This window comes from Hermetia illucens, chromosome 2 (assembly GCF_905115235.1).
Source record: "Hermetia illucens chromosome 2, iHerIll2.2.curated.20191125, whole genome shotgun sequence".
NCBI lineage: Eukaryota > Metazoa > Arthropoda > Insecta > Diptera > Stratiomyidae > Hermetia > Hermetia illucens.
In genome coordinates, this window is record NC_051850.1 from 131,030,240 (window position 1) to 131,054,840 (window position 24,601).

A 24,601-nucleotide genomic window follows, 5' to 3' on the forward strand; every position below is an offset into this window, starting at 1 on the left:
CATTACATGTAACCAATTCATGAAGCCATTGCAGGTTAGTTCTATCATTTTCTGCTCTTAAACGTGCCTAACAGTTTTTCAGAAATCGGTATAAGGATTCAAGTTTCGGCCTGAAGGGAGATCATCACATGATAGTTTCTTGCCTTCCTATGTGTGTTACGTTCGCTGCTTCTCGTGAGGTTGGGGAACTTCAATCCGCAAATTCGATACGGTCCGTTTCTCGGGTCGGGCTGTTGTCCATGTGTGGAAGCCTGTTGGTCGACAGTGGGAGATGGATCTTGTTGATAGAATGGCAAATGCTCTAAATAATTTGCCTGAGAATATTAGTGAACATTGGGCCTTCATTAATAATGTTCGGTTCTTAGACAGTCGTCCACATACTGAAGGGAACTCGCAAGGCCTATTTGACTACAAAGTCGTTTAAGTCAATCGAAGAAAGTAAGTGACGCGTTTGAGCTCCGATACTGCGAGAGATTATGGGGGGTATAGTGTAGTGTTCTCCGTGACAAACAGAAACTACCAGCAATAATAAAGATTTCACCAACGTAAACTATACTGAAGCCGGTCACAATTCACACTGCTGAAGAGCTGGATAGGTGGAAGATCCTGAGGGATTGACGTGGCAACCTGCTGTGTAGGCATAATCTTACAGACATGGATTGGTTTGGAGACTACAATCAAAACCCCGCTTTTAAAAGCACCGCGGTACTGTTTTATACTGACTTCAGGTTCAGCATTATTGAAAAGGTAGGAGTACCACTTCATAACAGTTTCCAACCGTTTAACACCCGGTAAAATCCCTTTTCTCTCATATTAAAATTAAATCATCATTCATTCAAACTGGGTAAATCGGACGGACTGCTTGCGGTGATTTTCCTGCAACTCCTGCAGATAGTGGATAAACGCTACATCCACTTCTATAGAAATCTTCGAAAACCGAGATCTTTCCTAGAAAGTGAAAGAAAGGGATTATCATTCAAATTCCGAAAAAAGGACCCTTTTTGAATGCAGTATTTGGATAGGTAATTGTATGCTTCCTACTGATGTGCATATAGTAATTAATGTAATACTGGAACCTATCAAGGAACATATCGAATGCTTGATCGACAGAAAGCAGGTTGGTCTCTTTTCCGCATTATCCTGCGGTGACCATATCAACACTTTCTAGATCATTTTGGAATAGTATGATCTCGTTTTCATCTGCTCTTCATTGATTTCTAGAAAGTATTCCACAGTAAGAACAGGGAGCATATCTGAAATTCTCTTAGTAAGAGTCGTTAAATGTCGAGGTGAAATTTGGGAGGTATTCCAAACTTGAAGAGGAATCCCTCTGGTTGGCATCTCATTCCTGATATTATTTTTAAGAAAAGCTTATTCAAAACCTTTGTGAGTTGGGGCTTAAGAATACACTCAAAGCCTTTCCTGCTCGCTGTAAGAGGTGATTAAAAGGGATAGAAATTTGTGGGCTAGCAACCTGAAAATTTTGCTTCATGGAAAGGACCTTTGGCTATCGAAATTGGACTTTGATTCGTTTCTGGAATGTCTGCACGCTTCTCGACAACAGTAGTGAGGGTCCTTAGAATGCTCGCTATCTCCAACTTGAGCGGGATTTCCAGCGATATAAACTGGACATTTTGTACGATGGTACGCACCAAAGGAGACTTCCCATATAGTGGAGAATGATGCTTTCAATGAGCAATTAAACGCGGTTCAGGGAAAGCTTCCTAAATGTAACATTGCCATCGTGATAGGTGACCTGAATGGCAAGTTGAGATCTGACAACACCTGGCACGGTCTTGGCCACCGCCACGGTAATGGTGGGAGGTTCGTGGATTTTTGCAACTTCCAGCGCTTCGTTATTGGTAGCACACTGTTCGAGCACAGAGCCTGCCATAAGGTCAGTTGGGTTTCTGATGAAAAAAAAATTTAACTCCCTCCCCCCTAAATTCGACGTAGAATTATAGAACTCACTGCATGCGTGAGCATTTTCAGCTTCAACATTTCCCCCAAATTTGGTGTGAATCGCTATCATCGTCTAGGAAAAAAATGCGTGTAACAGACAGACGGACAGACAAACAGCAAGACAAGATCAATTGAATGCAGGTTGGTAAATGAACTCTCCAGTCTGAATTTTTTGATTCGTTTTGGATGGCCTGGACTGGGCCTAGGATTGAAACAAGTGCTGGAGATTGATTTTCTGATCTTCTTTTCTCCATTACGGTTGACTGGTGTTGGATGAATTTGTTGGAATTGCCATCGCAACTCCCGGAAGAAGTTGTCTTGACTTAATGGTTCTTTTGCTGGTAGAGCGAGAATCTGTTTTATGACGATTGGGCCTCGAGGTTACAATAAATCAGTCCCGACATTCCATTGCCTTGAGGATGAAAGGCTGTTGCTTTTGCGTTCGAAGAACCAATCAGCCGCTCAAATTACCTGCATAAGGCTGATAAAAACACCTGACACTGAAGAAGGGAAAAACTTGTTTCCAAATATAGCAATATGCAGGAAAGGCAGTATCTGTAACTTTGTAATTTGGAGAATGTTGATATGTGGCAACATACTTCATGTTCATCCCAGGAAGTTGGATTTTCTCGAATATTCAGCGTGACTTGGGCTGCAAAAATATTTGTATTTCGTCGTCGCTTTATTGTTCAGATGCCAGTTTGCAGTTTGTAAATGCGCCCTGCCCGACCTGTCGCATTTTCTGTCTTCTCACAGTCACTTTTCTGCTTTCGATCTTCGCAGTATAATTTAAAGTCCCGTATCTACATTTTCGTAAGAATCTTATATTCACTTTAGGAGTATTCGCAGTTTCACAAATCGTCAGTTTCGTAGCTTCTAGTAGCGCAATTCAGAAGTCGTCTGTTTAATTTCCTCAGACTTTCTAGGTCTCGGTTCATCAGAGAACCGTTTTACCGCATTTCCTTAGGTTAATATAACAAAAGTGTGCACGTCAGAGTTTTCCGTTGAGCTTTTGACGCCAAAGGAGTCCTTAGCTACATATGGAGTTGCACATTTTTGCCGCTATATTATTGAATTTATAATCCGTTTTTCTTATTTTCCTGTTCTTCCATCAAATCAAAAAATCAAAGTGATATCCAAGTTATGCTATTTTGATAGTGAAACTTTGTTTAATATCCGCCAGTCTTTAATCAATTCTAATATCTTTGACAAAAGAAAGTTGTTAGGTTGAGTATTTGTATGATATTATCGATCAATATTCTTTTTGAAAACTTTTCCCCCCGAACAGATCGATCAGTTTTTTTGGACATGCTTATAGATGTTTTGCAGACGCCAAGCGTGTTGTTTTTAATGGAAAAGACCGAGTAAAATGACTTGTATGGAGTCGTGATTCCTCACTGAATTTAATGATATCCGTTAGTGAGTAGAGTCCTAAGTAGGCGAACCGTCCTTTCTACTAAAAATTATTTCTGCCTAGTGTTGGTTTCTGCCTCATGGGGGTGATTATTACGTTATATATTTAGTTTTCGACTTGTCGATGGCGAACCCTACTTCGTTTACTGCTGACTGCAAGTTTTGGCAGACGTTCATACGGAATATAACCTATAGGGCCATACCATCCAAGTCGTCTACTTACATGACCAATTCTGTTAACTTTATACGGAAGCGGATAAGTGTGGAGACAAAATCGTGATTCCTCTGGAAAGTTGGTTTCTATCGTAGCGTTTATCAATGCTACCAGATTTGTTGTGACTCCTAGTTCAATCATTATTTTGTGTTCTGTAAAGGAATCAACATACAGATGGTGAACGTCGATGTCTTATTCGAATTTTTTTTAAGCAGCTGCTCCCCGAGACTCATTTGTTTGTAGCGAATCTGAAGCTCCTATGATATTCCCCAAAGCTTCCCCTTTGTTAAGGTTTTGTGTGAAACAAAACCTTACTAAAATCGATTCAATGTTTGTTGGTCTGTCTGTCACATCCGATTTACTTGGAAACGGCTTTCACCAATTGCCACGAAAATGTGGTCAATCAATTTCTTTATATATAGTAGATTGCGCCATTGAGTTTGTTGAGTGTGAGGGGGCTCCCTATCTATGCGAAAGGGCGGTGTAAATTTCTCGGTTATTATTTTTCGAAATCTTATTTCGGATATTGAGTGAAGCATAGGGGAGTGAGCGTTCAATAAGTGAACCTCAAAAAGTGAACCAGGTCTGGTTCTCAAAGTTCATCCAACCGAAAAATCTGAAAAAAAAAATCACAATGGTGCACCCCCTTCCGATATCTGCTCAAATAAAGTTAATAATAGAATATTATTATACTATATTCTAGAAATTTACTCAAAAACCACCCTTAATTTCATCATCGTCCAATAGAGTACACATGTGTGTACGTTAGTACCAGCGGTATTTACTTTAAGTACATATGTGTATGCTTTTGTGCATGAAGTAAATTGGAAATGCTTGAAGATGCGTTAGATCAATGTGGATGGGCAACGTTTGTTTATTTAGGATTTGTACAACAGTAAATTTAGCAAATAATGAAGGAATATTTAGCATTTTTAGCTATGTACGAATGGAAGACCGTGCTTAAGGAACTCCTCATATAAAATGAACACAAAACCTTATATCCGAAGCGTACAGCTTCCAGTATCCCGACTTGTTTGTTCTAAGTTTCAGGTTGATCAAGAAGGAAGAAAAGATTCCGATAACTAAATGTGGTGTCAAATGTACTTTCTGGAAAACCGAGAAATTTCAGTCACTTTTCAATTTCAAGTGCAATATTTGATGAGCGATCTTTATGAGGATACCTTCTTGATGTGAACCTTCGGAAAATGCATGGTATCCTTCGCACTGGTTTAGCATGTATCATACTGTTTCTTGCATTTAACAACAACGAAAGGGAAAAGATTTTATAATCCTGAAATCTCTCGATAACTTCCGGAAGAAAATCTGCTCGAACTGTACTCTTTATAAACTTTCATTTTCACCTGGAGATAAAATCGGAATCCAGTTTATACGGCACCCAATCATTTCATTATTAACTGGTACCACTCCACTATATATAATACCCGCTCCGGAATTTTCTTCCCATCTATTAAGCTGTCCTTCATTGTGAAATAGCCATCTGCCGCTGACATCTTTGATTTCACGTCTCCAATTTCATAAACGGGCTAACAATTTGATCCGCGTTAACAATAATAACCCACTGGAATCACATCGATCGTACAGTAAGTAACTTTTGTGCTGGAAAGTTATGACGTCAATCATGAGGTGATGCAAGTTGTAGAAATAGGTTAACCTTGCAACATTTTATCTTGGAGAAGGATAAGCTACCTTAACGGATTGTTTGCTGTATTATGTTTATGGAGAATACTTTCACCTACGCCTTTACTCAGCTTCTCTTTTGCTAATTGAGATTGACATAATCTGTGCGGGAGGTAGTTGATGGTTGGAAGATGGGAAAAATTGCATGGGTCATTACAATTCCTTGACATCAACGTGTTTCTCATATGGTTAAATGTATGCAAATCTAAAATTTAAAACTTATTTTTCAGCTAATTGCAGCCTTTGTTATCAGCTCGCTCTATTCATTGGTTATGATGGCCGTACTTATTGGTATCATTATTCAAGTTATGGATGATGGTATTCTGTCCCCAGCGTCACTTTTCTTTGTGGCTGTTGCAGCTCAAATTGTGGTTACAGGTAAGTTGTAAGATTTGGTATACAGTTTGTCCGGTAATTTTGGCACACCCTGCATACGTGAAAGATATAAAGCGAATTGTCAAAGTATTTTTTAATATGCACATTTTAAGTGTTTTTTGCAACTTTAAGCCTTTTGACAGCCCTTCTTCCACCTATCCTTCTGACAATATTTGCCCTGTATTTGTGGGTCTTCACTGTTTATTAATGCAAGAGTTAGTTTGTTTCTGGCTAAAATTTGACAGGTCTCACAGCTCACCCACGACTTAGTCTTCCAGTAAGTCTTCTGACTGTCCGGCCGCTGCTTCACCCACAATATTCCAAACATTTCTAATTAAAATTGACTCTGTACGAGTCGTGTAAATTTTCTGCAGTCAGCTCTTAGATTATTAATTTATTATTTGGCTGTCCGTTTTAGAAACTATGAAGCAATCTTAAGCAAAATAATTTTCTGTGGAGTACACGAAAATCCTATATATAGAGACATCTATGTAATAAAAACTTTTGACTGGTATTTCATGAACCAAGTTTGAAGCGGTTGATGTCAGTTATAATTTTGTAAAAAGCAATTTCCATTGCATTTTTTCAAGTTTAATAATCTGCAAAGATATTTTTAAAATTTCAAGTCGATCCGAATAAAACTGACTAAGATATTAAAGAAGAAGAGACGGATTCGTTCCAGACACGACCAGATGTTGATACTTTAAGCGTCTTTTTCTACAAAATGTTTGAAGTTGGTGACCAATATTAGTCGAAAGCTATTGCACTAATCTTTCTGAAACTTGGTAGATTTACACAATACATTACGATGCAGTATTTAATCGTCCGATTTTTTTTTCGTTAAAAAATACCAATTTTAATAGCCCAAAAATGCCCGCTTTTTAGTCAAAAATTGAACTATTAACTTCAACTGTCCGCTATTTTAAACTTTCAATCTTTCGACCAAACACTAGTTTTTGCTGTTGTTTAACTAAATCTATCGATATTTTTTGGTTCGTATGAACTAGTTCGACACAACTTGGGCCACGGCAGAACATAAAAATAAAAACAGTTTTTTTTGGCGGTTATTTGCAACACAACTGTATAATATATGCAATCATCATCAACGGCATAACAACCGGTATCCAGTCTTGGCCCGCCTTAATAGGGAACTCCAGACATCCAGGTTTTGCACATAGGTCTACCAACTCGATACCCCTAAAAGTTGTCTGGCATCCACAACCGGATGGTCATGGTATCGCTCATAGATTTCCTCATTGTGTAGGCTACGTCCATCCTCATGTAGGGGGCCAAAAATTCTTCGGAGGATTCTTGTCTCGAACACGGCCAAGAGTTCGCAATTTTTATTGCCAAGAACCCAAGTTTCCGAGGAATACATGACTTATATAGTAAGAGTCTTGTACAGTAAGAGCTTTGAACCTATGGTGAGATGTTTCGAGCGGAACAGTTTTTGTAAGCTGAAATAGGCTCTGTTGGCTGACAGCAACCGTGCGCGGATTTCATCATCGCAGCTGTTATCGGTTGTGATTTTCGACCTTAGATAGGAGAAATTATCAACGGCCTCAAAGTAGTAGTCTCCTACCTTTATTCTACCCGTTTGACCAGTGCGGTTTGACGTTGTTGGTTGGTCGGTTTTGGTGCTGACTTTGGAACCATATACTTTGTCTTGCCTTCATTGATGTGCAGCCCAAGATCTCGCAGCGATCGCCGCATGCTCGATCTTGATGAAGGCAGTTTGTGCGTCTCGGGTGGTTCTTCCCATGGTGTCGATATCGTCAACATAGGCCAGTCGTTGGGTGGACTTAAAGAGGATCGTACCTCTTGCATTTACCTCAGCATCACGGATCACTTTCTCCAGGGCCAGGTTAAACAGGACGCATGATAGGGCATCCCCTTGTCGTAGACCGTTGTTGATGTGGAATGGTCTTGAGAGTGATCCTGCTGCTTTTATCTGTCCTCGTACATTGGTTAGGGTCAACCTAGTCAGTCTTATCGATTTCGTCGGTATACCGAATTCTCTCATGGCCGTGTACAGTTTTGCTTTGGCTATGCTATCACAGACGGCTTTAAAGTCGATGAATAGATGGTGCAACTGATGTCCATATTCCAACAGTTTTTCCATCGCTAGCCGCAGAGAGAAAATATGATCTGTTGCTGATTTGCCTCTTCGGTATGGGCCAAGGATGTTCTGGGCATGTGGGTCTATCCGGTCTAGCAAGATAGCGAAGAATATCTTGTAGATGGTACTCAGCAACGTGATACCTCTGTAAATGCTACACCGTGTGATATCTCCGTTTTTATGTATGAGACAAATAATGCCTCGTTGCCAGGTCGTCAGGCATTGATTCGCTGTCTCACACCTTGCCTCCATATTTAACCAATTTGGCTGTAATTCCATCGGCTCCTGGCGACTTATGATTTTTAAGCCGATGAATTGTACGAGTTGTTTCTTCTATACTTGGTGGTGGCAATATTTGTCCGTCGTCTCCAGTTGGTTGGACCTCCAACTCGCCGATGTTCTGGTTGTTTAGTAGTTCATCAAAGTACTCAACTCATAGCTCCAATATACCCATTCTGTCGGAAATCAGATTTTCCTCTTTGTCTCGGCTGGATGAGCATCGAGGTGTATATGGCTTCATCCTACTGACATTTTGGTAATACTTCCGCGCCTGGTGGGGTTACTCCCTGTACTTTTCTAGTTCACAGACTTGTCGGCCAGGCTCCTAGGCTTCCTTTTCCGTCTGTGAAGTCGCTTTTCTGCTCGACGGAGTTCGTAATAAGCCTCCGCGCGTGCCCGCGTTCTTTGAGAATGCAGCATCACCCGGTATGCAGCATTCTTCTATTCCGTTGCGAGCTTACATTCATGGTCAGACTAGTCGTTCCCACTCTTTTTGCAATTGGGGCCAAATATGTTTGTGGCTTATAGGTGTTGCGGAGGGCTGCGTTGTGGATGACTTGAGTGTTAACTCTCACCTGATTGTCAGAGGGGATTATATGTGGTGTTGTTATTCGAGCTCGGAGCACCATGCCAACGAGATAATGATCCGAGTCTACATTGGCCCCCCGTATATGTTGTGACATTCATCAAGGCTGAGAGGTGGTGGCGTTCGATCTACACGTGGTCAATTTGGTTGAAAGTGATCCCGTCTGGAGAGGCCTATGTATGTTTGTGGATCGCGTTCCACGCAAACCGGGTACTTCCAACAACCATTTCGTGTGAGGCTGCTAATTGAATAATCCGCAGTCCGTTATCATTTGTATTTTGGTGTATGGGAGCCAACGTATCGCCCGAATACGAGCTCCTTCCCTACTTGGCATATCTCGGACTCTGCAGTCTCCTCTTTAGGGGCATGAAGGCTTATATTTCTAAATTTTCCTCGCAAGCGCAGAGTGCATAGCCGTTCGTTTATGTTTTCAAAAGCGATAACAGCAGGTTTCATTTTTTGATTGACTGAGAAACCCACTGAGAGCACATGGTTTACTGGAAGGCCGCTATAATATATGGTGTAGTGACTCTTCTCCAGGAAACCGGTCCTTGTCCAACGCATCCCCTGTAACGCTGTTATATCAGCCCTATATTCGAACAGGGTATCGGCTAGCTGCTCAGGAGCATTCGGTCTGCACAGGGAGCGCACGTTCCATGAGAACATTTTTAGGCGCGGGAGTCTCGCCTTCATCTTTCCCCGCCTGCATCTTTTCGCGACGGTGGTAAAATGTCGGCGGCTTATGAGAATATAGTCGTTATGCGCTTTACTGTTCCCACTATAAAATGTAGGAAGATGAGACAATCGTTTGATGAACCATGTATTCATAAGTACAAGGTCATGGGAGTCCGCAAAATCGGTTATACGCTCGCCACCCTCATTCCGCACTCCAAACCCCTATCCCCTATGGCACCTGTTACCGTCTGCCTTTTCACCCACATGACCATTAAGGCCGCTTCAATGATATAGTCGTCATCGAGAAGTTACCAGAAGGCATCTTTCTCGGCATCAGGTCGAACTGTCTGTGGTGCGTACGCGGTGAACAAGTGAATAGTACGATCAGCGTCATACCCGATTCAGGACCCCTTCTTCGAGCTAGTCGAACCTCCTTTTCCGGAAGGTCTGCAAAATTCATGTTCGTCATAGTGACATGGCGGGTGCCTTCGGCGATAATCTACTCAGAATGCTCAGCAGGCATGTTCGTTCGCTTTCGTTATCAAAAACTGGACTATCTGGCTGCTCCGTTGGAATTCATTGGGTTATCTGAAAAACTCCACTAGTTCCTCGGATACGTTGCGTCCTGGATACGTCTGGAGTCACTTTCACCTTCTCACCGCAATTGACACATTTTAATATGTCCAGAATTTCACCTACGGGTGTCTCACTGGAATCGCAAGTTCCGGTAAACCCTCTGCAATTTATTTTGCATCCGTCTGTTGACTTCGCCAGAGCTGATTTGAGTCAGCCTAGCTATATCCTGTCATGATGAGCCCCGCCGATGTTACAGACGAATTCTTCAAGGTTGATCTCTTCGGTCACTCAAACCAAAAACGCGAAAGCGATTCTTCGGATCGTGCAATCTTACGGCCGCGAGCCGAATCTCAGCGGAGCTTTTAGTCGAACGGTGAACCTGAGTATTTCGGTGAGTACTAAAACTGTTGTCCGCACTGCGGTATGGTATTGTTGATACCACCGCCACTGCCCCCATTGACTTTTGATTACCAGTTTCCACAATGACCTTAAGTCGAATACACTCCCTGATGACGGCCGGGATTGTGTTGTTGCGAGTAATAAAGTGGCACTGATCTGAGGCTCACTATACATTCATGTGCGCGTATTGCGGGAAACGTTGGACAAATCCCTGATGCAACAAGAGGCGGTAAGATTTTGTACCTGCCCTGCATGTATTTCGTAGTGGGAGCGGATAATGAATATGTTCATTTCCTCAGTCCACTTCATCCACTGCTTACGCAAATGTGCTGAAGTAGTCGTCGCAGATTGAGGTAAAATCTGCAGCAGGCGGAACCTTGCACCTGGTCATCGTGGCGCTTGGACGTCGAAGCGTCCCACGATTAGCGGTACAATCTCCTGCCGGTTGTCAGTACCGGACCTCAAATATTTCCTTCTCGTCTTACCATGAATTTGCGTTTTATACCTAATTGCCAGGTATGGTCATAGCTTGCTCAGTAAGTAATCGGCGTACATCTATTCAGACTGCACCTATCTATCACTCTTCCTTTCACATATGGGCTTGGGACCGGCTACAGCGGAGTTCTATATTTATTATTAGCATTTTTTTAGAAGTTGACTTAAGATCTCCCTTAAGTTTATCCTAGAGTTATCAAGTAGTAATATAGGCTATCATACAACATACTACTATTAAGTTTGACTAAGCTATAATAGACCAAAGTTGCCTCTATTGCTTAAGTTCAGTTTATGTTTCTTTTTTATCATATATCATATAATAATAACTTGCCATGATATATGAAAAATGTGGACTTTACTTTAAATAGTCCTTGAGAATATATAATATTAATGAATATTTTTAAGGTCTCATGCATCCTCAAGAAGCCGGAGCGCTCCTCTATGGTGTGGTTTACTACATTACTATCCCATCCATGTATTTGCTCCTCCTAATTTACTCACTCTTCAATATGAACGATGTTTCATGGGGAACTCGAGAGAATCCTCAGCCTGCTGCTGCTAAGAAGGCTGTGAGTCATTATGGTCATGTGTGGATATCATGATAATCTTATTCATAATATCTTTTCTAGGAAACCAGCAAAAAGAAGCAAACACGATTCCAAAAGCTATTCAACTTCCTAAAACCTAACAACGAAGAGGAGGGTGCCTTGGATATCTCAATTTCAGGATTCTTTCGTTGTATGATGTGTACACGTCCGAAACCCAGCGCCGAACAGGCACAGCTCATGCATGTAGCGGACCAACTTTCCGAGTTGAATACCAAACTGAGAGCCCTAGAGTTGTAAGCATGAAGTGGTAATTTTACCCAAAGGATATTTTGATGTTTTATGGTTATTTAATAGGAAATTGTCTGGAGACATTGTTGTAATGATGCCGGACGGTAAATTGGGTAAACCAGAAGAGAAGCCTGTAAGCACTTTCCTGAATCGTGTTTTGAATTCTCATTTTATTTCATATTCATTTGAAATTAGTAAGGATGTTCCCTATTAGAAGTTGTTTTGATTTACGTGGGCCGAGGGAATTGGATAAGATTTCCTTGATTAGCTTTCGAGTAATGTTTCTTTTTCCTCGTTTGTTTTCATTCGTCTACTCTCCAAATGCTTTCATTATCAGCTTTCAGCACGGAGATATATTTAGAAGTGATAAAAAGGTTGACTTAATGTACGAAATCAATTATATCCTCCCCAACAAACTTCTTCCTACTGATAAGACTTCAAACGAGAAAATGCGATGTTATCTCATCCTTAACTTCTTCATAGCAAATTACCACACACTTTAGACTCCGACTCGACTTCTTCAGCAGCACTAATGGAACACATTGTTTTCGTCCCTACACAGGAGGACGAAGAAGAGAAAAAAACCGAATTTCTACCAAGTTGGCTGGACGACCCAAGTCTGGAGTATTGCAAAGTCGATTCATTATCAAAAGCTGAAATAAACTTTTGGACGAGTCTTATCGACAAGTATCTGAAGCCACTGGATATGTCGCCGGGCGCTAAGGAAAAAGTCAGCAAGGAACTACGTGGACTACGTGATGTGGCGGTTTTTGCTTTCGTCATGATTAACGCTCTATTTGTTCTCATCGTTTTCCTGCTACAAATTAAGAAGAGCTACTTGCACATCCGTTGGCCCTTCAACGCTGTCAATACGATTGCTTTCAACGATAAGACCATGGAAATCACCATCTACCAGGAACACCTGGAACTGGAGCCAATTGGATCCTTGTTTGTATTGTTCTTCGGTACGATTCTGGGCATCCAATTTTGCGCTATGTTGGTTCATCGCTTTGGAACTATCTCACAGATACTTGCATCGACTTCATTGAACTGGTACTGCTGCTCGGCTGTAAGTATAATCCTTATTGTAATAGTGTGTTTCAAAATTGAACTATAGATTTGAAAGGGGTGTTTTTTAAGTGTTTATGCTCTATACCTCCGCGCATTTCCCGACTATTATGAGCAAGGACATTTCAATCATTCATGTATTTTCCCGGCTCTGTCAATATAATGAACCGAAATTAATGCCATCTGAGGCTCCTTTGGTTATTTAACAAACTTTTGAAGATTTGAAAACAATATGCCCATTGGGGGTCAGCTTCCAAAAGTAGCTTCTTCTTTTAAAAGAGCTCTCACCTCATTCTGAAACAAATTGTTCTCTCGTTTGGGAATGATTGTAGGCGACTTCTATTCGAACGGTGGTATATCTTTCGAAACTTATAACAGCCTAAAATATCATCCCCCACAGGGAGGCGGTGATGGTATTAAAGACGAGCTTCGAGGCGATGCATACGATATTGCGAAAGCATTGCAGCAACCAAAAATCCAGTTTGATGATGACGATTCAGACGCGGAGCAGGAAGAGCCCGTGCGCCGTGCTACTATTCATAAACTACTTATGGATCAGACGAAATCGCTCAACTGGAATAACTTGGAAGTGAACTTCAAGAGACGATTCTTTAAAGAAGGTAAGTACGTAGAAAATTGGGAGAAATTGTGTGTGGAGTTCGTCTATGATATCGAATTTATATCTTGCCTAAATTACTGTAGCTGTTTCATTGATGCATTGAATATTGCTCAAGCAGACGTGATTTTCGTTCGAGTTTGGAAGCCTTCAATTAGTATCTTGTGTGTAGCTTTCCGTAGGAGTGATTTCGTAACGTTATATGAGAATTACGAAGTGAGCATCTTTCAAATGACGTATGTATGTGCTTCAGTAGCTTCTAAATGCAAACATCGTAAGCCTGACACAGAAGACAAGACAGGGAGGGGGAGGTTTCATTCAAGCAACCACTTCATTAATTACCGATTGAATGAGAAGCATTGGGTTTTATCTACGAACTGTTAGTTTTGTTTAGAATCTAATGATAGCACCACTTAATATATTTCAGACATTCTAAGAAGTGAGTGTTCATGAAAGTGTACAAAACTTCTCTAACCTGATTAAATCTTAGATATCAGGAGAGAACTTACTGGACGTACCCCTAGAAATAGAGTGGAAGGAATGTAATTGGTTTTGAATGGAACACAAAAAGTCCCTTGAAACATTGGAAGTTACTATTTAAAATCAAAGTTTACTTTGCCCTCCCAACTGTTATCTGGCCTTCATCCATTTAAATTTCTTCTGTTAACGAACATCCTACCTTTAGAGGATGACATTCTTTCTTGGTGCGTGAAGGCCGGTCTTTTTCAAGGTTGTTTTCTTTCATTCTACGTTTTTCGTCAACTTTAGTGGGCAGACAGCACTCGGAGCTGAGTAGCACTACCGTAGATTTTTGAGGCGAGGAATTCGACAATATACCCATTTCAAAAGATTCCAGTTGCAGAGCACCACCTTATCGTAGTTATATGTATACACGAACTATTGTACTTAAGGTGAAGATGCACAGTTTTTGACAAAGTTGCCTTAGTTGACCATGCCGTTGCCTAACGATGTCACCGAGTTGTTTATCAAGATTGAATTGGACGGTGTCTTGAAAGTTGCGGCGGAATAGATTGTCATGCATGTCGAAACTGTCCTCTTGTCTACTCAAATAGATGATGTCCTGTCTTTCGCTTGTTGCTCAATTTGGAGTGTCTCCTGTGTATGAGGTCAGGGAGAGGCAAAACATCTGAGCCATCAGACCCGTGTGGTTCGTTGTATTGGATTTCTCCTTTTAACGGAATATCGCGGATTCACTTATGTATCGCAGGATTAGGAGCATATCAGCAGCAAAATTCTGATGTTTCAATAGACGGGGTATTCAAACAGAAAATGTTGAAACCGCTTCCTCATTATAGGATGGACACATATAATTTTCAAGAATTCCTGTTCTGAACATATGCCTAGTGAATTATGCCCAGTCAGAATTTCCACGATATTCCCAGCAGGTCTTCCTACTTTTTGACAGCATAATTTTCTCGGGTTGTTTGTTTGAAAAACAAAAGAGCACTACCGGTTTTGTCTAGGGCAGAGGCAACTTTTCAGACGCTGCCTCACCTCTGTTAGTCCTTTTTTGTTTTTTGAATGCTTGGGTGCTATGCCCAAACGAGGGATCCGGTCCGGTCCAACATCATGTGGATGTGGACTTAGGATCTTCCATATCCTAAACAATTACCTAGCGTGTTGCTTGGGTGCTATGCCCCAAACGAGAGATCCGCGGACCAAAAACTATGAGAGTAAGTTACTCTCCATTTGATCCGGTCCAACATCAGGTGGATGTGGACTTAGGATCATCCATATCGTAAACAATGTTTTTTTGGTTTAGTTAGCAGCATTAAGGCTTTTCTACCGGCAATTATGGCTCTGCTACCTGCCATTACGGCAAGCTCATTCCGAATTTTTGATAGCAATTGCTTGCAATTCCGGGCCTGGGGGAAATCCAACGTTTTTTCGCTAAAGCATGCGAGATTTCATTTCCTTCTATATGCCAATGACGGGATACCCAGAGTAGCTCCACCGTTTTAAATCTAGAGACAGAGCCCAATCGATTTTTTTTTATTTCTGAACGATTTTTAAAGTGATCAAAGGACTGCTCAATGCCCTCAATGCAGCTACAGGTCGCGATGCGCCTGCCTTTCAACCGTTCGTTAATCATCTAGGTTCCCGCCCTTAGGATCACATACACTTCAGTCTCAAAGACCTTTGTAGATTGCCTTAAGAGAAAAGTCCACTTCTCGTTTTCATTCGAGAGGTGGACTCCTGTTCCAGAACCTTGTTCTGTTTTTGAGCCATCAGTGTAGAAGACGTCAATATATCCTACTATGCATTCTTCTGATTAGTCCCACTATCCTTTAAAATGTTCTAACAAACAGATGAATGGAAATCCGAGAATCAGAAGGCATTACGGAAACTGGATTCTTCCAATGCTCTGTGTCCCACGTCCATTGTTTTTCCATAGATCTAATCGAATTTGTGAATGAGCTGAGAGCAGCTTGAAGTGCTCTGAATAAACAAAATCAAAAGCTGCAAATTGAGAAATTCATTGAGAGCTGCGACGAAGGTCATTTTGATGTCACCAGTGATACCTTGACACACAGTTCTTTGCAGTGTGATTAGTTTGCAGCCCAAATTCAGTTGTTTCTCCATAACTCATGACACTAGGGATACATTAGCGAACATCGGCCCAATGATAGCAACATATATCCACATTACTACCTGAGGCCTAAGTCCCTATGACGAGGCGAAGGTCCGCTTACACAGCCCATAAGCTGTTTCATGCTTACTTCTTCACGCTTGTCTTCAAGAAGTTTCTTGTCTAGGATAACTTCCAGATATTTCACTTCTTCAGAGAGAGGAAGAGTACCCATGATCTGTGGAAATCAACGAACATTCGGTTTCCTCCTTTTGAAAATAATACCATTGTGAAAGTCCATATCTGAGGCACAAACTTTCAATCAATTCAACTTGGCGTTGTATATTTATTCACACCGTTTCAACTAGCCACGCCCTCCGCATAGGTTTGAACATGCAATGGCAGGTTTTACAGTTCACATAGTAGTGAGTCGGTCAACATACTCCACAGAGGTGGCGATAGCACCCCGTTCCGTTCCGGTAAAATCGGTATTACAGCACAAAACCCCCAGAAATGCAAGTAGGTTTAATAATTAGTCTGTGGTCTCTGGGGGTGCTCACCATGATGTTCTAGCAGGAAAATACTTCGAGTAAAATCTGTCTCCTTTCATTCGTTTCCCGGTTCCCCACTTTTCTGCTCAGGCCTTGAAGCCGACGACAATGATCTTGGCGTTCACTAGTCTATCTACGTTCTTTCCTCAGATAGGGTTATATGTATTGATACGGGGTGAATGTAGTGATTGGTGGAGATGTAAGAACTGTGAATCCTCATGCATTCTGTGAACAACATCATTTTACGTTGAGATGAGTTTCCCCATAAATGTAAAAGGGGGGTGTAAAATTTTTGCCACCCAATATGGCGATGTAGGGTATCAAATGAAAGGCCTCGATTATTACTTTCAGAATTGCTCATAGTTCGCTTATTTGATCCGCCCTGACTTATTAATTGACAATCTGGGAGCTCTCACCAAGAAAGATGAGGTAGAGTTTAGGATGATACCAATGTTTGAAATTAAATTTCTACTTTTTTTTTACCGATAGTAATACTAGTTACGTTGTTCCAAACTTTTCTCTTTTACTTACATTAAGTAAATCGCATAGCCCAGTTTAAGAACATAGCCATATCACATATCGGAGAAATTCTACATTTCGTTACACTCAAGTAAGCTAAGCTAAGTGAAGCTCCCTGATGATCCGCATGCGTTTCTTGTTATTCCCCATTGGAAACTGAGAGTTTTCTCGGGGGGTGTGTAGTGAATTAGTGAGCTTCGTATGATTGTACCCTCATTTTTGTTGTTGCCAAACTTGCAATTAAAACTATCAAGCAAGTCGAAAAAATGACGAATTTTTTACATTTCAAAATCACCTACAATTTGGCTCAGCACTATCGAATACGTTTCGTTCCCAGCCTACCTGCCCCTTGATTAACCAGTCGGGGAGAATAGACCGGGTTGTTTGGTACTTCGGTCTTTCACACGACATTGTCTTCAATTCGGCGTATTTGACTTTTCATCGAAATAGTTGCCACAATTGAGAAGAAAAGTGAAACCGATATAAACTTTGATATCTTTGATCCTTGGTGGAGTATAGTATATAAGCGGTTCGCTGAAATGCACTTCAACTTTTCGAGATGCCAACACTCCTTATCTGTTGCTTTGCGCCAAGTGCTTTTGGGGCGACCTATTCGTTGTCCATTTTGGGACAGTAGACTCTATGGCGTAGCCAGGAGCAATTGTACCCCCTCCCTCATGTGTGACTTATCCAGTGCCACTTCCGCCTTCTGGTGACATCGCCCACAGGTGTACCCCAATGATTCGCCGTAGACAAGTGTTTACGAAGGCTTGGAGCTTTTGAGTGACAGTGGTGGTCACTTTCCATATACTATTCCTATATAGCAACATAGAAAGAACACTTGCGCAGAACAGTTTCAACTGGATTTTGATGTTGAGATAACTGCATTTTCAGATTTTAGTCAAGGCAGTGAATACGCTTTTAATGCGTCAGACGACGTTTAATTCAGAGCCAGCGTCCGCAGCAACCACGTTTCCTAAATATACAAATTGATGGACGCCTTCGATGCTCTGACCATTAATGCAGAAGAGGAGAGTGCGATGACCCATTGGACTGAGAATTTGCGTTTCGCTGGTGTTTATCTTCAGTTGAACTCTACTTTCCTCTCACCAAGGTCCATGACTCGGTGGGATGGTGAAAGGGCAAACAGATGTTGAAGGAGGCAAAACCAATGCATGAATGAATTATGGGCGATGAGCCAAACTTCCCGCAACTCGTGTGTCGTATTTGGAGATAGGAGAAATTCACAATGGATTGTATCCTCACTTGAATTTTGTTTCTGCTTCTGGTATTATTGTGATATTGTGATAGAGTCAGCCAATAGAGTCTATGTAAAAAAACCAGTGCGATTCGAAACGTTTCACGATAGGGTCAAAGCTAAGTACAAGACAATGATCTTGTCAGTCCTCCTATATTCCTTGAAGAGTTGGGTTCTTAGCACGAGTAATTGCAAAATCTTGACCGTGTTCGAGAGAAGAATCTGTGGCTTATTACATGAGCATTCGGATAGCCCAGTGGTTAGAGTACTACAATGTCGTATGGAAGGTCGTGATTCAAATTTCTCTAGCAGTGGAATTTGTACCCTGACTTCACGTCAGTTACCATTTGAGTCAGTTGTGAGCACCTGAGTCAAATTAGGGTAATAATCGCAGGCGAGCGCAATGCTGACCACATTGCTTCCTACAGGATATATATATGATAGAAAAGGAAGAGCTGGCAGAGCCTGAGATGGAGCGATGGTGTAGACCGAAAGGCTAGGTTGCTTTTAAGGATATCGAATTGGTGAATCTCCACGCAAAACCGGAATGTCTGGAGTTCCTTGCTAAGGCAAGCCTAGACTGGATACCGGTTGTTTCGCTGTCGATGATGATAAATAAAAAAACTACGAATTCAGAGCGAAATGGAATTAGAAATACGCTTCACTGCAGACAGGCTAGTGGTTGAAAATATGTCCATGTAAGTTGCCGTCAAGTTTGGAGCAGACTGAGGAAAGATTTTCACTACGCTGATGACATACGCTTGTCAAATACCTATTAAAAAAGGAAAAAGAAAGTTGGACTGTAAATGAATACCAAAGAAACCCGATGGAAAAATTCGCCCTATCCATTTTATCTAAAATCTAGGAGTACCACCATCTTAAAGCAACACTCTCTTTAACTACCTTTTCAAATCCTTTGTTGGAAAGACGAATAATCGCAACGTATACCAACAGTAATCTCACTAGCCTAATGATCATCCAAAATTCTGTTGACAGCAGCAATGATGTTGTTTGTTTCCGAAGTAGTTTTGGGATCTGTAGCCTAACGTCTGGGAGAATCTTAGCATATTCTAATAATGTGCGTAGAAATGCGGTCGAAGTTGCAACATCATTCGGGTCCTCAGTTACTCCTGATTATTGGATTCATAGAATGACGCACAAGTGAAGTATTCGAATTGCTCCTTTGGTCAATCCGGAAAATTTGTTGATTAGTTGAAATGGTAACTTGATTATTTTTCCTGTCACCCGGTATTTGTCGACAGCGGTCTGTTTCGGAACATGGCTTAGTTTCGGAAAATGGGTTGTAAACGCTTTATAGTGTCGATGGTTTTATTGTGTTTTCCGTTTCAAACCCATTATACGGTAATGGGCGCACGACAATAAATTGGTTGATTCGGTTTGTCTAGACCATACGATATCTGGGCCGCACGTTTCTAGTGGAATACAGCATAACCACCAAAACGTCCAAAGTCCAGGGGTAGTTCACTCTTAAATCATAAAATTTGGCAGTAATACTCGCGCGGTGTATAATATAAGTTTTTTGAAATGGATCATTGACACTTCTTTTTATACCCCACGTCACTATATTTGCAGAAAAAAATATTTTGCTCTTACTATATATGGACTATAACTAATTATAAAATGATGCTATCCATATCCGCTGCGTATCGGAATCCTATTGCTCTGAGATGTGATCTCAGTTCCTTTCATCAAAAACTTGAATCAACGTCAAAGAAATGCTTTCACTGATAAATTGTTGAAAATTTTGACACGACTTTACACGTGCTCTCGTCATTAACCCACACACATTCAGGACATCCTGTGCTATTAATTTTAATAACATACAAAGGTGTAAACGAAATTACTCCATTTATCTTGTTATTTGGTGGTAAAATGTCCAACAAACGAGTCATTTCACCATCCCCAATATAAACTGAAACACGCGTCGATGTGTTACTCCAAATTACTGCCAATGAACTAGATATTTTGGTGTTTGTAGGCTGAGTTTCCTCACCACCATTTTTACTCAGTCAACAGTTGCTGAGCTCTTCCTCAGTTTAGCAAGGAAGAAATACGGTATGGGGATTTTAAGGGTGCAGCTGGGGTTAAGGCATTCCTATGAATATCGAGGTTTAATTTGTCTTTCTATGTAAAGTTGGCACGTGATGTAAATTTGTGAATGCGTGTTCTACTTGCGAGGGAATCACATGAGGTGAATACCTTGCTTAGAAAGGAGAACATCATCTGGTTTTGTTCAATATATTGGGGATTAGGTTCCCCCTTTCCGTATGCCTACCATGTAAAAGTATCAAAAAGAAAATGTTCTGAATTTTGAATACTCGTTAATAGCTTGTGATTCATAGTTTATTTTTTATCACATGTTAATCATATTTTTATAGAATTCGTAGGTATTGAATTCACCCGTGACTATTAGCCAATCTGGTTGAAAATCATATTTGGAAAGTGAAATTTTTTTACACGTGACTCAATTATGTTTCAAACTAAAACTTATTTAATAATTTTATAAAGGTTAGCTTTTTATTCTGTATCGTTTATGGGGTATGAAAGTATATAAGTAGACTTTCTGGAATTTCCGTCCATTAAAACCGCATATTTTTGCAGTAGGTAGTCCACCGTCTCACCAATTTATTCGGAAACGGCTGAGGCTATTGACACGAAAGTTGATGAAAACATGTGGCCTGCGTCATACATCATGTGGTGCCACTTTGTGTTGAGTTTAATGGATGGTGGACTCCCTATATATGCTTAAGAGGGGTGTACAATTTTCACAGAATATGTTCATGTGGGTTGTCCAATGAATAGGGGCAATTATTACTTTTCGAAGCTGATCTTATTGCTGACATTAAGTGAAACTGCTTAATATTCAAAATGTGCTCCACTCTGTACAGACCAGTTGGAGGGGCGTGAAAGTCCTCTTTAAGGATCCTGTTAGTACTAATAAGATGGTCTGGGATGATATTTGACCTCCCTGGGCTTCAGAGCCTTTGTATCTTTCAGATATGTCTATAGATATAGGGTGATCAGAACCATTCCCCTCTGTTATGACATGCTGACGATTGTAAGTGCTGAATCTTCAGTAAAAAATGTTAATGCTGAGTATCTTCGACCACTGTGAGGGTAAGCACACACATAAGCCACAGGTATATACTGCTAGATGTTTAGGGTTTATGATGTATACGGATAAGCTTGAAAACAATCACAAGTAGGAACCGGAATTGACTTCCGAAAAACTGTATCTGTGACCTGAAAACGTATTCAGTCCAAAAAAAGCAATTCATTTTTTAAGGTTTTGTGATTGACACCAAATTTGGTAGAAAGGTGGGAACTGTGAACGCTCACGCACATAGTGAGTTACATTCTTTTACGACGAATTTAAGGGGGGGTCCCCATACATGCAAAAAGGGGGTGTACATTTTTTTTTATCAAATATAGTCATGTGGAGTATCAAATTAAAGGTCTCTTAGTACTTTTCGAATCCGGTCTTAGTTTTGACTTTTGCTGAAAAGTGGGGAGTGCGGGGGCTTGAAAGTGGTAATTTTTTTAACGAACCCATTCTCAGAAACTACCAAACCGAAAAATCTGAAAAAAATCAGGGGGCTGCCACTATATGGTGCCTAGGCTCCGAAATAACCTCCATACCGATACCTGTTCAAATAAAGTTAATAATAGTACATTACTATAATTTTAAGTAATTGACAGGAAAACCGCCCTTAAGTTCCCCTAGAATCACAAAATTTTGCAACAATGTAGCCTACAGCATAGATCATGATCTTGCCAAATTTGGTAAAAATCGCACTATTACTAATAAAGTTATACTAGGTCAAAACTGTCGCTCCTCTGCAAATTCAAGACTATGAATGTCAATATCACTTGAAAGTGGCTATTTTCACGTAATATATGCATATTTTACGTGCTACATGCTAATGAGACAAATGAACACTCGAATCTCTTTATAAAAGAAATACACAAAACCTTTCATACCTGAAACGTCTAGCTTTCGGTTTTCCGACTTGTTTCCTTCGCTTCAGACTGCAGGCACAAATTAAACAAGTCAGGAAACCGCAAATTAAATCCTGGGATTGCAAATTCGACTGCATGACATAGGTAGCAATGGAGTTATCATCATCAACAGCGCAACAACCGGTATTCGGTCTAGGCCTGCCTTAATAAGGAACTGCAGACATCTCGGTTTTGCGCCGAGGTCCACCAATTAGATATCCTTAAAAGCTGTGTGGCGTCCTGACCTACGCCATCGCTACATCTCAGGCAGGGTCTGCCTCGTCTTCTTTTTATACAATCGATATTGCCCTTATAGACTTTCCGGGCTGGATCATCCTCATCCATACGGATTAAGTGACCCGCCCACCGTAACCTATTGAGCCGGATTTTATCCACAACCTGACGGTCATGGTATCGCTCAAGATTTCGTCGTTATATAGGCTACGGAATCGTCCATCCCCATGTAGGGGGCCAAAAATTCTTCGAAGGATTCTCCTCTCGAATTCGGCCAATATTTCGCAATTGCTAAAAGCCCAAGTTTCCGAGGAATACATGAGGACTGGCAAGATCATAGTTTTGTACAGTAAGAGCTTTGACCCTATGTTGAGACGTTTCGAGCGGAACAGTTTTATAAGCTATTAGGTAGGAGAAATTATCAATGGTTTCAAAGTTGTATTCTCCTATCCTTATTCTTGCTGTTTGACCAGTGTGGTTTGATATTGTTGGTTTGTTCGTCTTCGGTGCTGTTCCGACTCCTTTTGCGGCTGGGGCCAAGTATGTTTGCGACCGTATCCATGATGACGTTCTTTAGGTGGTTGTGAAGATCATTTGTTCATGCTTCATCTCCAGGTCTTCTGTTGCAAAGGGCTGTGTTGTGGATGGCTTCAGTGTTAGCTCTCACCTGATTGTCAGAGTGGATTCTAGGTGGTATTGTTATTCGAGCTCGGAGCACCATGCCAACGAGATAGTGATCGGAGTCTATATTGGCCCCCCTATATGTTCTGACATTCATCAAGGCTGAGAGGTGGCGGCGTTCGATCAACACGTGGTCAATTTGGTTGAAAGTGGTCTCGTCTGGAGAGGTCCACGTATGTTTGTGGACCACTTTCCGCGCAAACCAGGTACTTCCAACAACCATTTCGTGTGACCCTGCTAATTGAATAATCCGTAGTCCGTTATCATTTGTATTTTCGTGTAAGCTATGGGAGCCAACGTATAGCTTGAATACGGACTCCTTCCCTACTTGGCTGTTAAACTCCCCAAGTATGATTTTGATATCATATCTGGGACAGAATTCGAGGGTTGGTTCTGCTGCCTCGTAGAAGGTATCCTTCTCCGACTCTGCAGTCTCCTCTGAAGGGCGTGAACGTTAATGGGGCTTATATTTCTAAACTTGTCTTGCAAGCGCAGAGTGCATAGCCGTTCGCTTATGTTTTCAAAGCCGATGACAGCAGGTTTAATTTTTTGGCTGACTAAGAAACCTACTCCGAGCACATGGTTTACTGGATGGGCACTATAATATATGGTGTAGTGACTCTTCTCCAGGAAACTGGTCTCTGTCCAACGCATTTCCTGTAACGCTGTTACATCAGCCATATATTGAGACAGGGTATCGGCTAGCTGCTTATCAGCTTCATCTCTGTACAGGGAGCGCACGTTCCATGAGAAAATGCGCAAATCGTTATTCCGTTGTCGTTGCCGGGTTCGTCGTTGTATAATTCGTCCAGTCCGAGGCTCCTGATGTGGCTTCGTAACTTTGGTTTTCCGTGTAAGGTTGCCAGCCCTACCCAACCTCCAACCTGGAGGACCAGTTGGTACAATTTGTCTTGTTTTTAGGGCGTGGGAGATTCGCCTTCATCCTTCTCCGTATGCAGTTTTTCGTTAAGAAAGAGCTCCCTGCGGTCACCACATGAAGGTGGAGATAGGGTTTGGTAGTAGAGCTGTTGGTGTTGGTTCAGCAGGCATTTCCCAGGTTTTATGCACAATCGTGGGTACCAATCCACGTGTGACCCTGGGACCTATACTACCTATCCTACCCTTTGAACAAAAGCATACATATGTATATATAAAGTACGTACATTTAATGCCGCTGGTTTAATGTACAAATACATCTGTCAGAATTAAACACTACTATCAAATTTCATTAGCACGTATATATAACTATATGCACACATATGTCTGTCCAGAGTAATTGATATTGAGATATAAATGACTGAAAAACCAACGCGAAATATTTTGTGGGTTCGTATCCCATCATGAGCATCCTGGACTGTTCTATTCCTGGTAAGTTCGCCCCCATTTCCGACTCCACAGAATGGCCCATCGCTGCTTCTTTCTTGGCCAGCTCACCCT

The 24,601-nt window shown here is 41.2% G+C and overlaps 1 protein-coding gene across 1 annotated transcript in view; it reads left to right on the forward strand.

Moving 5' to 3' along the window:
* Window positions 1–24,601, forward strand: part of LOC119649777 (chitin synthase chs-2) — a 50,651-nt gene that overhangs the window by 17,031 nt on the left and 9,019 nt on the right. The window contains exons 10-15 of the mRNA XM_038052079.1: window positions 5,518–5,665; window positions 11,197–11,360; window positions 11,421–11,632; window positions 11,694–11,760; window positions 12,190–12,696; window positions 13,096–13,315. Of these exons, the coding sequence (XP_037908007.1) occupies window positions 5,518–5,665; window positions 11,197–11,360; window positions 11,421–11,632; window positions 11,694–11,760; window positions 12,190–12,696; window positions 13,096–13,315 (1,318 nt within the window). The remainder of the gene's footprint in view (window positions 1–5,517; window positions 5,666–11,196; window positions 11,361–11,420; window positions 11,633–11,693; window positions 11,761–12,189; window positions 12,697–13,095; window positions 13,316–24,601) is intronic.